This window comes from Marmota marmota, unplaced genomic scaffold (genome assembly GCF_001458135.2).
Source record: "Marmota marmota marmota unplaced genomic scaffold, marMar, whole genome shotgun sequence".
Lineage (NCBI taxonomy): Eukaryota > Metazoa > Chordata > Mammalia > Rodentia > Sciuridae > Marmota > Marmota marmota.
Window position 1 is genome coordinate 28,288,964 of NW_026000019.1, and position 16,950 is coordinate 28,305,913.

At 39.8% G+C, this 16,950-nt stretch overlaps 1 protein-coding gene and 1 long non-coding RNA gene across 4 annotated transcripts in view; one reads left to right on the plus strand and one right to left on the minus strand.

The window, feature by feature from the left end:
• Copa (COPI coat complex subunit alpha) overlaps positions 1-16,950 on the plus strand; it is a 45,026-nt gene that overhangs the window by 26,682 nt on the left and 1,394 nt on the right. Inside the window, exons 14-31 of one of the 2 annotated variants that reach the window (XM_015492000.2) lie at positions 1,737-1,819; positions 2,633-2,772; positions 3,311-3,396; positions 3,485-3,650; positions 6,997-7,159; positions 7,262-7,408; positions 8,399-8,588; positions 8,692-8,787; positions 11,108-11,196; positions 11,392-11,515; positions 12,462-12,551; positions 12,920-13,029; positions 13,518-13,595; positions 13,980-14,048; positions 14,806-14,942; positions 15,219-15,405; positions 15,492-15,602; positions 15,909-16,070. In XM_015492000.2, the coding sequence (XP_015347486.1) occupies positions 1,737-1,819; positions 2,633-2,772; positions 3,311-3,396; positions 3,485-3,650; positions 6,997-7,159; positions 7,262-7,408; positions 8,399-8,588; positions 8,692-8,787; positions 11,108-11,196; positions 11,392-11,515; positions 12,462-12,551; positions 12,920-13,029; positions 13,518-13,595; positions 13,980-14,048; positions 14,806-14,942; positions 15,219-15,405; positions 15,492-15,602; positions 15,909-16,070 (2,228 nt within the window). The remainder of the gene's footprint in view (positions 1-1,736; positions 1,820-2,632; positions 2,773-3,310; positions 3,397-3,484; positions 3,651-6,996; positions 7,160-7,261; positions 7,409-8,398; positions 8,589-8,691; positions 8,788-11,107; positions 11,197-11,391; positions 11,516-12,461; positions 12,552-12,919; positions 13,030-13,517; positions 13,596-13,979; positions 14,049-14,805; positions 14,943-15,218; positions 15,406-15,491; positions 15,603-15,908; positions 16,071-16,950) is intronic. The other variant, XM_015492001.2, reaches the window with a different exon arrangement.
• LOC125618708 overlaps positions 1,442-16,950 on the minus strand; it is a 38,641-nt gene continuing 23,132 nt past the window's right edge. Inside the window, exons 2-3 of one of the 2 annotated variants that reach the window (XR_007350114.1) lie at positions 10,324-10,475; positions 1,442-2,334 (exon numbers count right to left, since the gene is read on the minus strand). This is a non-coding gene — a long non-coding RNA (uncharacterized LOC125618708). Of the gene's footprint in view, positions 2,335-2,523; positions 2,789-10,323; positions 10,476-16,950 lie in introns of those variants that run through there. The other variant, XR_007350113.1, reaches the window with a different exon arrangement.

Genomic DNA, 16,950 nt, shown 5'->3' on the forward strand with positions numbered 1-16,950 from the left:
GCTAGATATATATATTTTATAATTTGGTTATTAGAAACTCTCCATTTTCTCTTTCAGCACAGCATGTTATCCTAGTTTATTGTCAGCTGATATGACTTTCACCCTGGTAGTTTCATTTATTTAAAAATGTGGTTCCAATCTTGCAATGTCTCATCCTGGGACTAGGGATTTATACTCTTCTATCCACATCCAGATCCGATTTGCTTCCTTTTGCATGTCAAAAAGATGAGGCTGCTAACAGCCCAGGGCCCCACCTGGGATCCCAGGATCCAGCTGAGACCCCTGCCTACCTCTTTCATCACCACTATCCCTTGTTGATGTTCTTACTATTAGAACTTGCTGACAAAACATTCTCAGAATGGATTTCACTCTGGCTTCTGTTCCTATCAGTGCTCTTCCTCCAGGGGGTTTATAGACTTTAGCATATCAGAGATTTATTCTACAGGTCCCCACTCTCACTAGCAGACTTTGATCATATTTTAGACCCCATCAACACATTCTCAAGAAATGTTTTGCTAGCTCTGTCCCTTTTGTGGGTGCCTCAGGTCATTATTGTTAATCCTGTTCACCTTTTAAATGTGCTCATAATGACAGAGAAAAATCTCTATATATTTGGTATCCGTAAGTCAAAGTCCCCCTTACAAATTAGTCATTTAAGCCAATTCTGAACTAAGAACTAAATCTTGTGATTTGGTTCTTCCCAACCTACTCCCTTGCTTTTGTCCCCCCAGATCTGTTTACAATTATTAGTTTAAAATATTTTGTTCAGTTATTATTTTTGTATATATTATATATATTAGTATATCTTTTATTATTATTATTATCATTATCACTTTTCTGTTCTCCATCCTTTGAGGGAGATAATAATTTATAAGGTTTGACTCTTTGTTGGGAAACAGAGGAAGAAAAATCAAAAGCTGGAGTAGTGTTGTTCCCTGACCCCTAAAACAGGGAATGTTGGTTATGATAATTAGTTTTTCAAATTGTCTGCCACTCCAGGTGCCAGAGAAATATAAGGCAAGGCTGACCAGCATGTTTTGTCCAGTTTTCTGTTATAATATATGAAAGAATATTTCAATGCATCTTTCACAAGTTTCTCAGAGGGTAGAGAGGGGTGTCCATTGGAAAATTCTAATCAACCACCAGAAATGAGGAACTCTCTTTTGGGGTAATAAGTCTTTAACACTTAACAGAGCAACAGCTTAGTGCTAAATACTGCCCAGCATAGAACTCGCTTGTCAAGATTTGGTTGGGAGTGCTCTGCCCCACTGTGCCTTACTAGGAGGTCTACATTTGCATGTTAAAAGCAGCGGAGCAGCTGCAACCTGGGGAGGGGGCTGCCTCTACTCCAGTTTGTTCTGATAGGAGGTCCTAGGACATTGACAGGCTGCTTGCTGTGCCACAGCTTGGCCAGGGAGGCCCTGCTCGTTAGCTTGATGGAGTGTGCTGTCTCTCAAGATGGGCAGCCCTTCTGCCAGTATATGGTGTTGGCTGAAGTGCAGCCACTTGGCCAAGAGGAAAGAGGCTTGGCAGGGGTGGGGGTTGGAGTTTGGAGGGGACTGGTAGGGAAAAGTCACTTGACAATAGCCTCAGGTTATGGCTGAATTAGTTAGGAAGCAGCTGAACTGGCAAAGCCAAGATGGCAGCCAGCAAGACTGGCAGCTCTATGGCATCTGACTCTGTCACCTGCTAGTAGCTCACCACATGCTCCTACCCTTTGATTTTGTTCTCTTCAGCCCCTGAAGGGAAGCGATCGTCAGGCCTGACAGCCGTTTGGGTTGCTCGAAATAGGTTTGCTGTCCTAGATCGAATGCATTCGGTAAGTTAAGACTAAAAGCTGAAACCAGTTTGGGGAGTGTAGTGGCAATGGCCTGTGTATTGCAAAATAAAAAGTACTGTTTTTTCCTTATTCCCCCCTGACAGCTGTGGTTCTCAACTATTGGCTCTGCCTTTATTCCTAGCCCTGAGCTAACCCCCCTGGGGGACAGATTTAAAGTTTTTTGATTTGAGTTGATATTACTGTAGCTTTGGGCTTAAGAAGCAAGATAAAGTCATTCTTGACCATTTGAGCAAAGCCGAAATCAGAATCAAGTTTGAAATGAGTTAGTTGGACGATGAGTAGATCTCTCTACTTGACCTATCGCCATTGGAACTTGAAATGTAATAGGTTCAGCACAAGATAAACAAAATTCTCGAGAAAATATTTAACAAAAATTTAACCCCCTCTGGGGCTGGGGATGTGGCTCAAGCGGTAGTGCGCTCGCCTTGCATGCGTGCGGCCCAGGTTCGATTCTCAGCACCACATACAAACAAAGATGTTGTGTCCACTGAAAACTAAAAAATAAATAATAAAAAAAAAATGTATCCCTCTAAGTACTGTTTTCTCTCTCTGGTTGACTGAGAATCTCAAGTTTCATTGGACTTCAGAATTTTTTTTCTTTCTTTTTTTTAATGATATTAAGACCCTTAGAAAGGATTTTGGAATGATCTGTCTACCTGATGTGTGATTAACTTGGACAGAGAGAAATATACTTAGTTTATTGAAGCTAAGGAATAATTGCTGAGGGATGTCATTAGCTGTCATCATTTTATGTAATCACTTTTTCTCTTAATTCTTTAACATTCCTTTCAGCTTCTGATCAAGAATTTGAAAAATGAGATCACCAAAAAGGTACAGGTGCCCAACTGTGATGAGATCTTCTATGCTGGCACAGGCAATCTTCTACTTCGAGATGCAGATTCCATCACACTCTTTGATGTACAGCAGAAACGGTAACATGATAGGTGCCTTTAAAAAAACAAGCATATAGTGGGGGATAGTGGACAACTTTAGTGGGAGCTTTTCTCTCCCAAGGAAAAAAGAGGGATACCAAGGTTAATGGCACAGTTCTTGTGCTTAAAGGGGTTTATAATCCAGTGATGAAATATGTAAATATCCCTAATAATATGAGAAAATGAGAGGCAAGGGCTTGAAAAGAGGGGAAGTATAATGCAAGCCAAATTTTTAAGTTACAGAGCTACTATGCAGAAAATGTTTATTTGGCATTACATTGAGAAATTGGGGTTTATGTGTGAGGATAAAAAGACCTAGATCTTAGGCTGGGGTTGTAACTCAGTGTTGGAGAGTTTGCCTCTCACGTGTGAGACACTGGGTTTGATTGATCCCTAGCACCACATAAAAGTAAATAAACAAAACAAAGGTATTTTATCCATCTATAACTAAAAAAAAAAATTAACAAAAAGGACATAGGTTTTAACCCTAGACCCAGGAGTCAGATCTATTCATGTTTGACCTTCTCTCTCATTTCAGGACTCTGGCATCTGTGAAAATTTCTAAGGTGAAATATGTTATCTGGTCAGCAGACATGTCTCATGTAGCACTACTGGCCAAACATGGTAAGTTTTCATATATCCACCCTGATTTAGAGCCCACTCCCTCCCTCCCCCATCCCTGCCAGTCTGCTGCACTCATTCTGTCCAACAGAGCACTCATGCCCTTTGCCTCTTACAGCCATTGTGATCTGTAACCGCAAACTGGATGCTCTATGTAACATTCATGAGAATATTCGTGTCAAGAGTGGGGCCTGGGATGAAAGTGGGGTGTTTATCTATACCACAAGCAACCACATCAAATATGCTGTCACCACTGGGTAAGTTTATTATCTGGAATACAGAACAGGAGAAGGTAGCTTCTAAAAACTCACTGTCCTATCTCAAGATGTCACTGAAGTCTTCTATGAGCTTCCTTCATGGAAAAGCCTTGTCTGGCACATATGTACTAGAGACATCAGTATATACTTTTTCCTACTCTTTTAAAATTGTGAGGCCAGGACTAGGTACCTCATATGTATACCAGAGTGGAATTGCTGCACCATAGAAATATACATACCTTCTCATTTTCCAGGTATATGACACTTTTATTTTTGTGCATATGATAGATGTGTAAGAATATCTCATTTTTATGAGTTCAGAGCACCTGCCTAGCACATATGAGGCACTCAGTTTGATCCTCAGCACCACATAAAAATAAAGGTATTGTGTCCCCCTTCAACTAAAAATTATTTTAAAAAGAAAGAGGATTAAATTATTTTTTTTAAAAATCGTGATGCCAGAAAATCATGACATATACCTGCAATCCCAACTACTTGGGAGGCTAAGGCGGGAGGATCAAGAGTTCGAGGCCAGCTTGGGCAACTTAATGAGACCCTGTCTCAGAAAAACAAGATTTAAAAAAAAAAAAAAAGGTAGAAATAAAATTGTGGGGCTGGAGTTGTGGCTCAGTGGTAGAGTACTTGCCTAGCATGTGTGAGGCCCTGGGTTGATCTCAGCACCACATACAAATAAATAAAAAAATTTTTAAAAAAAGAAAAAGAAATAAAATTGTGAACTATAACCCAAATGTAGAAAATTTTATAACTTTTAAATATATAGAATGGCAAACAATTTGTATAGTGAACATGAGTGAAATTATACTGAATATATTATTTTTTATCTTGCTCAATATTTTCTTTATAAGATTTTTTCATCCTGTACCTCTAATTTATTTATTTCATTATTATATAATGTCTCATCATATGATTATACCATGTGTGAGTTACTATTCTTAAGGGATATTTGAGTGAATTCTAGTTTTTGACTATTACAACAATTCTCTTTTTAAACATCCTTTTACATATTTTCTGGTACACACATACATCCATTTCTCTGGAATGTATACCAGAATAGAATTGCTGCACCTTAGAGTATACATACCTTCTCATTTACCAGGTATATGACACTTTTATTTTTGTGCATATGATAGATGTGTAAGGGTGTCTCATTTTTATGATTTTGTTGTTGGTTTTTTTTTTTGTATTCCCCAATATTGGGGATCAAACCCTGGGCCTCGTGCTTGTTAGGCATGTACTCTACCACTGACCTATATTCCCATTCCTTTTTAAGGTGATCTTGTTTGCCCAGGCCAGCCTCCAATTTGTAATCCTGTTCCCACTGCCTCTCCGGTAGCTGGGATTACAGGTGTGTACCACTGCACCTGGCTTTGCTCTATTTTTCCATTGAGTTATCTATTCTTTCCCAGTTACCTAATCTTTCCCATTTTATTTTGTTGTTATTTTGTGTGAGTTCTTAATATATTTGGATATCAATCCTTTGTCAGGGCTGTTACAAATATTAAAATCATGTTTTCTGATTCTATTTTTGTTATTCCTTAATAAAGCAATAGAAATTAATTTCAGTGTAAATTTATGAAATCTTATCCTTTATGGATAGTTGGGCTTTGTATCCTATATATTAAAAGAAATTACTGACCTCTATAGGCATTCTTCTATATTTTCTTACAAAAAGTTTATAGTTTTGCCTTTTATATTTGTAATCTACCTGAAGTTGATTTTTGCACATGGTATGAGATATAAGGTGATCAGTTCTGTACTTTTCCATAAGATCAAGCAGCTGCCCAGCATCATTTATTAAAAGTTTACCCTTTCCCCATTGTTCTACAGTGCCATTTTTGTCACATGTAAGTCATGTTTTCAAAAATGCAAGGATTTTGGGGGACTGGGGTTGTGGCTCAGTGGTAGAGTGCTCACCTAGATGGGAGAGGCCTTGGGTTCAATCCTCAGCACCACATAAAAATAAATAAATAAATAAAAGTATTGTGTCCAACTACAACTAAAAAATTAAAAAAAAAAATGCAAGGTTTTTTTCTGTGATCTGTCTCTGCTCTGATTTCACATTTTCTTATATTGTAGCTTTATGATAAATCTTCACATGTAATAAAACAGGTCCTCTAATCTTTTCTAGGTTTTTTTGTTTTTGTTTTTTTCCAAACATGAAATCAACTGAAGTTTGGGTTGCATCCAGTATGTCAATTTGAAGTTAATTATCATCTTTACAATATTGATTTTCTGATCTGTAAACATGGTATAGTAGCTTCTCATTTAGGTCATTTGAAGTGTCTTTGAATTAAGGTTTTTTGTTTGTTTGTTTGTTTTTGATGATTCACAGGAATTATCACATTTATTTATAAAAATCCTAGTAAGTAGTTATTAATATATTTCTCCACTTAATATAAGAGGGAAGACACCAAAAAATTTTTTGAACCCAAGGGTGCTTAACCACTGAGCAACAATCTTAGTCTTTTAGTCTTTTTCATTTTTTAAATTTTGAGACAGCATCTCATTAAGTTGCATAGGGTTTTGCTAAATTACTAAGGCTAGCTCAAATCTAAAATCTGTGCTCAGCTTAAGGCACTGAATTCTTGAGAACTTCTCAACTCACCTGATTTCTAAGAGAATAATAAAAATGAATTCTTGTTGCTTTAATTTGTATCTTTTTTTGTGAATTTGTGCATTTGTTTCTATATATGTAGTGGTCTTTTTCCCCTAATAAATAACTTCTTATAGTACTTCTAGATTAAACATTTTAGGATTTTATTTATTTATTTATGTGTGTATGTGGCAATAGTGGAATACATTTCAATTAAGTTTTATAGTTTATCTATAGATATTTTGTGTTTCTTTGGTTAGATTTATACCAATTTTATTTTGAAGACCTTGTTACACTCCTGTTAATTTCTAATTTATTTTTTATTTTCTTGAATACTCAGCATCTGTGGGCAGTGACAGTTTTGTTTCTTCTTTCAAATGCTTTTACATTGATAAAGCTTTCTAAGGGTGCACTTTTATTGTTTTGTTGTTGTTTGTTTATTTTGAGGTGGTACTAGGGATTGAACTCAGGGCCTTGCACATGCTAGGCAAGTACTCTGCCAACTGAGTTGCTTCACCAGCCCCCTAAGGGTGAACTTGTAGTGTACAGACATTATATAAGCATAAATATATACAAAGAGCTGGGGATTTGTCTCTGAGGTTAAGCTCCCCTGGATTCAATCCCCAGTGTCCCCCACCCCCAAAAGGATGTGCCCTTGGCTTGTTCATTTTTTCACAGGCTAGATTTTTCCCTCACTTATTCATAGTTGCAATCTCTACTCCCTATTCTTAGGGACCACGGAATCATTCGAACTCTGGATTTACCCATCTATGTCACACGAGTAAAGGGCAACAATGTGTATTGCCTAGACAGAGAGTGTCGTCCTCGGGTACTCACCATTGATCCCACTGAATTCAAATTCAAACTGGCCCTGATCAACAGAAAATATGATGAGGTATGGAGTGAGGAAGCATACTAGAGGTATCAAGAGGGGAAACATTCCTTTTTTGTTGTAAGTAATCTCTACTTCCTGCTCTACCCAACCCCAAATGTCTAGGTACTACATATGGTGAGGAATGCCAAACTAGTTGGCCAGTCTATCATTGCTTATCTTCAGAAGAAGGGCTATCCTGAAGTGGCACTGCATTTCGTCAAGGATGAGAAAACTCGCTTTAGTTTGGCACTGGAGTGTGGAAATATTGAGGTGAGAGGAATATGGTCATTCGGCCCCAGATCATTTTTAGAGAAGGTGAAAGGGTTGGGGGCAGGAGGTGGGGTATTATCCCGAACTTGCTTCTTAAACTACAATGATAGAATTTTTTAGTTATTAGATTAAACCATCTTCCTGTTGCTGTTTGCCTATTTCTACTTTTATTTACCATATTTTTATTCTTAGTTTGAATTCACTAATTTCTAGGATAAAAGCAAGATTACATGAAATTTCATATATCTCATTATTTCCTTGACACTTGATCTTGTTTAGACAACAGAGTGCTTATTAATTATTGAGGTACAAAGGGTACAGGCATTATTTGCAAAGGAGAAGAGAGCTTAGGAGACTTGTTTTTCCAGTTCTATACTTCCTTCTTTTATTATATCTTCTGCCTTTCTTGAAGCCTCTGTGGCTCTTCAAATCTGGCAGATAGAAAATAAGATAGCTAAGCAAGAACTGGCCCTGTGGAATCAGCAGCTGCTAAGTGATTCTGTTGTAAAGGCTAATTTCTTTTTTCTTTTTTTTTTTTTTTCCATGTGTGTATGGGGTGGAGTGCTGGGGTTTGAACTCAAAGGCACTTAACCACTGAGCCACATCCCCAGCCCTTTTTTATATTTTATTTTGAGACAGAATTTTACTAAGTTGCTGAGGCTGACTTTGAACTCGTGGTCCTCCTGCCTCAGCCTCCCAAGCAACTGGGACTATAGGTGTGTGCCACCACACCTGGCATAAAAGCAAATTTCTGAGGATGAGGATAATATACTGTGATGATTTCTTCTGTTCGTGAATCCAAAGATCCTATTTGTAGATAGGATTCTCAATTAAAAAAAAAAAAAATACAGTGAAAGCTAGGAGTACTTAAAAGCAAAGGAAGTTCATTAGGAAATTTATTTCAGCAAATGCTTTGATTGCTAAGTCCTTGGTTTTGAGTCATAGCATCCTTCGCAGTACCCTGTTAACACTGATCCTGGGTGTCTTTAGATTGCTCTCGAAGCAGCCAAAGCACTGGATGACAAGAACTGCTGGGAAAAGCTAGGAGAAGTGGCCCTGCTACAAGGGAACCACCAGATTGTGGAAATGTGCTATCAGCGCACCAAAAACTTTGATAAACTTTCCTTCCTATACCTTATCACTGGCAACCTGGAGAAACTTCGCAAGATGATGAAGATTGGTGAGGGCCTAAAAATGAAAGATGGGAAGTGGGGGGTACAGTGGAGGGCAAATAGACAAGAGAGAGGAGATCTAACTTGGTGTCTCTTATTGACTTGGTGCAGCTGAAATTCGGAAGGACATGAGTGGTCATTATCAGAATGCCCTATACCTGGGTGATGTGTCAGAGCGAGTGCGGATCCTAAAGAACTGTGGGCAGAGTAAGTATCTATCCAAGACTCACTGGTTTCTTTGGGGCCTTAGGAGTGTTTTCTGTTCAAGTTGAGTTATTCATGTGTAGGGGTGAGGAATTGCCCTCTATTGTTATTTTATCTTTTTTTCAATAGAAACGTGTATACCATGCTCAGAAGATTTTCTCAAAGCCAAATTTGAAGTGTGTCCAGAATATTCAGTCTGGCTGACATCCCTGGGAAAATGGTCATGGGAAAGGAGTGGTTTTATTTATTTATTTTAATTTTTGTTTCTTTGGTACCAGGGATTTAACCCAGGGGCATTCAACCACTGAGTCACATCCCAACCCTTTTTTATATTTTATTTAGAGACAGGGTATCACTAAGTTGCTTAGGGTATCACTGAGTTGCTTAGAGCCTCACTAAGTTTCTGAGGCTGGCTTTGAACTCGTGATCCTCCTGCCTCAGCCTCCTAAGCCACTGGGATTACAGGAGTATACAACCATACCCAGTGAAAGAGGGGGTTTTAAAGTTCCACCGCAGGACTGGGAATGTAGCTTAGTTGGTAGAATGCCTGCGTCACAAGTACAAGGCCTGGGGTTCAATCCACAGTACCACAGCAAAAAAAAAAAAAGAAGAAGAAGAGAAGGCAAACAATTGACATTAGTGATGTCAAGAGTACAATTTATTGCTTTCTCATTCAAATACCTTAAAGTCCCAGAGCAGACAGCCTAGAAAATGCAATTGGTTGGATGTCATTAGAATTCCTTTGTTTCCAGTGTAGAGATTTCACTCGTTATTTATTCATGTGTGCATTTAAGGCTTCTTTGTTGTTGTTGTTTAAAATTCACTGTGTTTGAGATATATTTTAAGGAAGAAAAAAGGTGAAAATTATGGTTTGATCAAGATACTAACTAGTGGAGGAATAAGCAATGGTCAGATTCAGGATTTTGGTTTTTCTGGTTTTGTTTTGTTTTTGGTAACAGGTATTGAACCCAGGGACACTTAACCACTGAGCCACATCCTTAGCCCTTTTTATTTTTTATTTTGAGGCAAGGTCTCAGTAAGTTGCATAGGGCCTTGCTAAGTTGCTGAGGCTGCCTTTGAACACCCAATCTTTCTGCCTCAGCCTCCCCAGTCTTGGGGATTACAGGGTTGTACCACTGTGCCCAGCTTGGGATTTATTTTGAAAATAGAACCAATATGACTTGTTAAAGTGCTAGATGTAGGACATGATAGGACCCAAGGTTGTCATGAACACTAATGATTTATCTTAAAAATGAGTAACTATATTCATTACCAATTAATCAATGTGCAATAGATGTACCTAAAACCTGGTACAGACTGAGCATTCCTAATCCAAAATGTTCCAAAATCCAAAACATCTTGGTACCAACATGGTCAAAAATTTTTAGATTTTGAAACATTTTATGTTTCGGATTTCTGGATTAGGGATAATTAACCAGTAAAGTCTGCAATATTCCAAAATCTGTAAAGGGGAAAATCTTTGAAACACTTCTGGTCTCAAGCATTTAATTTGTAGTTTAAAACAACAAAGTTCATTACCTCACTGTTTGGAGAATGGCTTAGCTCTTGTCTATCCGAAGTCTATATTCCAGATTGAATTCTCCTAATTCCACTTCTACTCATGGGTGTTGGTATTCCTCAGGTCCTTTCTCTGCTGTCCGGGAGGCATCATTTCCTTGCCATATTGGCTTCTTTTTTTTTTTTTTTAAGAGAGAGAATTTTTTAATATTTATTTTTCAGTTTTCGGTGGACACAACATCTTTATTTTATTTTTATGTGGTGCTGAGGATCGAACCCACTGCCCCGCGCATGCCAGGCGTGCCCATTACCTCTTGAGCCACATTCCCAGCCCCCATATTGGCTTCTTAATAGGGAAGTTCACAACATGGCAACTGGTTTCCTTCAGAGTAAGTGAGCAAGAAGTACTCTAGATAGAAGCTACAGCCAAGCACAGTGGCACAGGCCTGTAATCCCAGTGTCTCAAATCTGAGGCAGGATGATTGAAAGTTCAAGGCCTGGACAACTTAGTAAGACCATGTCTCAAAGTAAAAAGGGACTGGTGTCATAACTCAGTGGTAGAGCACCCCTGGATTTAATCCCCAGTTCTCGGGGTGCCGGGGGGGAATCATAAGCTAATCTTGGAAATGATATCCCATTACTTCTGCCATATTCTGTCTTTTAGTAGCTAGTAGCTTTCAGTTAAATAGGGGAGGATATTATGCAAGCACTTGAATACCAGAAGATAGGGATCACTGGAAGGTCATCTCAGTCTACCACATTCACTTGGAAATGTGCCTAGAACACAAACTGTTTTTTTCTACAGAGTCCCTGGCCTATCTCACAGCTGCTACCCATGGCTTAGATGAAGAAGCTGAGAGCCTGAAAGAGACATTTGACCCAGAGAAGGAGACAGTGAGTCTTTATTTTCATGAGTGTCTCTGAATATAGGATTAACTCAGATCTAGGAACAATTTAAAACTATAAATTTTATTCTTCCCACCTGGTTACAGAGAAAGACTGAGAAATACATGAGCTCAAATAACCTTTTCTACAAGATTCCTGAGAGCTGTTCTTGTGTTTAACCTCTTTTCTTCTTCCACCTCTCAGATCCCAGACATTGACCCTAATGCCAAGCTGCTCCAGCCACCTGCACCTATCATGCCATTGGATACCAATTGGCCATTATTGACTGTGTCAAAAGGCTTCTTTGAAGGCTCCATTGCCAGCAAGGGTCAGTGCCCATTTCTTCCATGGCACTTCTGTTGTTTTGTAAGAACTATCCTAGAGAGTACCATTAGCACTTAGTTTCATCTGTCCTTTGTATGTATGAAGCCTCATGGAGCACTGAAATGCCAGTCAGAGCTATGGTCTTAAAAACTGAACAAAGGCTTTTTTTTTTTTTTTGCCGGGCAGGTGTTGCGGGGGGGTGCTTGGAATATGGGAATTGAACCCAGGACCTGACACGTGCTAGGCAAGTGTTCAATCACTGAACTACACACCCAGCCCCATGAACAAAGGCTTTTTGAGATCAGTAAAAATAAAAAGGAGTTGAGAAGAGAAAGAAAGGATCCCTATACTACCACTAGTAACCTTTGTAAATATTTTGGTATATTCACTAGGTTTTACCATATATATAGTCATATTGTCTGTTTGTATTTTATCATTTATGACATGCAGTCCTGAAGTACAAATTCAGCTACCTCTAATTATGTCCGGTGGGTATATGTATACTACCATTCTCTACTTCTACCACTGCCTCTACCACTGCCTCCCTTACCTCCTCCTATTTTCTTGGATACACATACTAGTCACTTCTAATAAGATCCTAAACTATCTCCTCCACCTACCCTGTGTCCACATGCTTTGCATACACTACATTGATAACTTAGCAAAGATCTCAAGAAAAAATTCCAAGAGTTGGCAGCCAAAGACTGGTAAGCAGGAAGAGCCAGTTTGTGGTAGCAGTAAGTCTGGTTATCTCTTTTGTTCCCTCTCTCTGTGAAACCTATTACAAGTTAGCACAACATATAACCACAAAAATAAACAGTATATGAAAATAATAAGCAGACAAGACCTAGGCAACTGTTTTTGAAAGGATGCAACTTGCCTACAGAGAAGACCGTATTTCAGACTTTGCTGGGCTCTAACCAGCTTATTTCTATTCCTTCCGTTGGTAGGGAAGGGAGGAGCACTGGCAGCTGACATTGACATTGACACTGTTGGTACAGAGGGCTGGGGAGAGGATGCTGAACTGCAGCTGGATGAAGGTATGTATGGGGAGATGGACTCCCTGCATTGGGACTACTTGTGGAGCACTTCTTTAGGCTTCCAAACCATGGAGCCTGCTAGGATCCCATCATGTTTCTTTCTTTCTTTTTTTTTTGGTCCCAGGGATTGAACTCAGGCAGTGGGCCACTGAGCCATATCCTCATCCATATTTTGTATTTTATTTAGAGATAGGGTCTCACTGATTTGCTAAGTGCTTCGCCATTGCTGAGACTGGCTTTGAACTTGGAATCCTCCTGCCTCAGCTTCCCAAGCCTCTGGGATTACAGGCGCCCGGCCACATGTTGCTTTCTTTTGGCTAAGATTATACCAGTACCCAAATCTGTTTTGATCTGGATTTTCCTTACAGATGGGTTTGTGGAGGCTACAGAAGGTTTGGGGGATGATGCTCTTGGCAAAGGACAGGAAGAAGGAGGTGGCTGGGATGTAGAAGAAGATCTGGAGCTCCCCCCTGAGCTGGTATGTGGAATTCTTACCCTCTGCATTTCTCCCTGTGACAGCCAGTGGCCTTACCACAGCCCCCTACACACACCTGCCCTGAGGTCTCCAAAAGGTAGGGGTCTAGATAGGCCTCCTAATCTGATGCTTATCTCCCGTTTGAAAGAAGGAAGAATGAGAGTCTTGAGTTAGTGGCCTTATCACTTTCATTTGTCCTTAAAGAGGAAGGACCTATCTCTAATTTGATACTTATCTCCCATTTGAGAGAAAGAATAATTAGGGTTGTGCCAGCAGCAGCTTATGAAAAGGGCAGCAAGTTTTCAAAATCTAAATTGGGACTTCTGGTAGCTATGTCATTTCATTCCTGGTGATGTGGCTCCTATTATGGGGGTCTCCTCCCACAAATGCCACTCCCTCTCACCAATAGAGGTAGGAAATAAGTGTTTTAGATTCACAGAATGAAGTGCTTGAATGGCTTAAAAATGACTTACATTTTGTTTTTCCTTTAGGATGTACCCCCTGGAGCAAGTGGTGGGGCTGAAGATGGGTTCTTTGTGCCCCCAACTAAGGGAACAAGCCCAACTCAAGTAAGAAGGAAAGCACAGCCCCATGGGATGAGTGTTTCTGTGATGGTTAATAATGGATTAGTGTGGGGAAAGTATTGGATAATTTTTTTTTTTTTTTTTTTTTGTACCAGGGATTGAACCCAGGAGGCTTAACTACTGAGCCACATCCACAGCCCTTTTTATATTTTATTTAGAGACAAGGCCTCACTGATTTGCCTAGGGCCTTGCTTAGTTGCTGAGGCTGGCTTTGAGATCCTCCTGCCTCAGCCTCCTGAGTCACTGGGATTATAGGCATGTGCCACTGCACCCAGCTAAATACTTTTCTTTTAATACATATGGAGGAGGATAATTTGTGAAGAAAAAAGGCAAAATTTCACTTGGATTGGCTTTTCTGCTTCTTGTTAGATCTGGTGCAATAACTCTCAGCTTCCAGTTGATCACATCCTGGCAGGCTCTTTTGAAACAGCCATGCGGGTAAGTCTTCTTAAAGTAACCTTGGCCTTTTCTCTTGAGTATACCTAGCCCAGGGGCTCAGGGAGAAGGTTGACTCATTTTTTTTAACCAGACGGCAATGATCTGACTCACAAAGACAGAGGTGTGTATTTATCATGAACGCTCTTTGTCTTGCTTAAGAAACTTGCCTTTTAAGACCTTCCTCTTACCTGCTTTCCTCCTGGCCTAGTAATCTTATAAGGTTGATCCTTCCAGCCATTTCCACTCCTTTATACCTTGTTTTCTGGCTCACATTAGTGAGATCAGCATCCCTTCCTGAACAGGTGTATGTTTTGAACACAAAGCCATGTGTTATAACAGTAATAATAACTGCAACAATCACTAACATTTTTTCACTGTACACTGTGGGCAAAGCACTATGATAAATACTTGATAGATATTATTAAATAAGTAGATCCTTACAATTAAGTGTATTTTACTGAAAACGAGTATAGAAAAGTTAATTACTTAGGGAATAGGGGTGGGAGGGAAAGGGAGGGAGAAGAGGAATAGCATGGATAGTGAAAGGAGACCCTCATCACTATATACAATATATGTATGAAGATGTGAATTTGGTGTCAACATACCTTATATATAATCAGAGATAGATAAATTATGATATAATGGTGTATTAAGAATTGTAATGCATAAATAAATAGTTAATTACCTTGCCCAAGGTCAATTAGTTTTTAAGGGTAAGGCCTTAAATTGTGATTCTTTCCCTTTCTCTGTGTTCTAGCTCCTTCATGACCAGGTAGGAGTAATTCAATTTGGTCCCTACAAGCTACTATTCCTACAGACCTATGCCCGAGGTCGTACCACCTATCAGGCTCTGCCCTGCTTGCCCTCCATGTATGGCTACCCTAATCGCAATTGGTAAGGCTTCCTGCTCCTTGTTTCTAACTTCCAAGCTGGGGTAGAGGTTTCAGATTGTAGCCTCAGTGACATAGTCAGAATTGTCCCAGAACTAGGGTTTTGTAGTAGGAAAAGATCTTTGGCTTTTTACTCTGAGGAGTTAGATTTACATCTGCTGCCATCCAGTTCCCTAGCTACTTTCACAGTAGGGTAGCTGTGATTGTTTGCCAGAAAAAGAAGTTGAATCCTAGTTGGCTGCTGACTCTCCGTTTTTTCCCCCTACTTTTCCCTTTCCAGGAAGGATGCCGGGCTGAAGAATGGTGTGCCAGCTGTGGGCCTAAAGCTTAATGACCTCATCCAACGTTTGCAGCTGTGCTACCAGCTCACCACAGTTGGCAAGTTTGAGGAGGCTGTGGAAAAATTCCGTTCCATCCTTCTCAGTGTGCCACTTCTTGTTGTGGACAATAAACAAGAAATTGCAGAGGTAGGAGCATCTAACCCCTTGTCCCAGACTTAGGCACTGCCATATTCTTGTTTCTGTATCATGACCTTCTTCTGCAACCTCACCAGGCCCAGCAGCTCATCACCATTTGTCGTGAGTACATCGTGGGCTTGTCCATGGAGATAGAAAGGAAAAAGCTGCCCAAAGAAAGTCTAGACCAGCAGAAACGCATCTGTGAGGTGAGATCTGTAGAACTCTGTTTTCTGCAGGGAAATCCTCCCCTTCACCCTCCATTAGGCTAAATTCTTCTGTTCCAAAGGCAGATCTGGCTCTGGGGAGGAAGAGTTATTGGGGTCCATTTTTTGGGAATAGTCTCCATTTCTCCACTGTACTTTCTCATCTCATAAGTCTTCCATTTCTAGTAGAGAAAAGGCCTCTTTGTTTTATAGCCAATTCTGTTAGCTTGTGGGGTTTTTTATGCCTGCATATCACTTTATAAATGACCTACCCCAACTGTAGCCATCTTTCCTCTTTCTGTCCACCAGATGGCAGCCTATTTCACCCACTCAAACCTGCAGCCTGTGCATATGATCCTAGTGCTGCGTACAGCCCTCAACCTTTTCTTCAAGCTCAAGAACTTCAAAACTGCCGCCACTTTTGCTCGCCGTCTCCTAGAACTTGGGCCCAAGCCTGAGGTGGCTCAACAGGTAGATGGGAATTCCTTCAGTAATCACAGGGAGGCAGATCTGCTCTTATATGGAGAAAACAGAAGGCCCTTGCCTCTGAAATAGAATATTTAACAACATTCAATTAAAAAGGGCCAACAGACCAGGTACAGTGGCACATGCCTGTAATTCCAACAACTCAGGAGGCTGAGGCAGGAGGATCACAAGTTCAAAACCAGCTTCAGCAGCTTAGTGAAGCCCTAAGCTACTTAATGAGACCCTGTCTCAAAAGAAAAAATAAAAAGTGCTGGGGATATGACTCAGTGGTTAAGTGCCCCTGAGTTGAATCTTTGATACAAAAAAAAAATAGTGGGGGTGAGGGGAGCCAATAGACTATATCATTCTTTGTTTATTCTTACTGACTGGTGCTTTTTGTTGTTGTTGTTCGTGGAAATTGAAATAATAATTTGCGGCCAGGCTGGGGTTGTGGCTCAGTGGTAGAGTGCTCATCTAGTGTGTTTGAGGCACTGGGTTTGATCCTCAGCACCACATAAATGTGAAATAAAGATATTGTATCTACCTAAAACTAAAAAATAAATATATAAAAAAAAAAAAGAACACATAATTTATTCAGACTTGGCACTGGTTTGAGAGTGACCTGTAACTTAGAATAGCTGCACTGCCCTCAACCCCAGTCTTAAGCTCCAGGTGTCCCATCTCAACCACTAGTTCTTCACATACGCATTTTATTATTTGTACCCTCCAAAAAGAATTCTTCTTGGGAAATGAAAGCCAGTTTTAATTCCTTTCTAAGGCCTAACCCCGATAATCCCCAGACTTGGTGGAAGATTTTGGGTTTAGATCCATGGGACACTTTGGTATTGAGAAGAAATCTTTTTTTTTTTTTTTTTTTTTTTTTTTT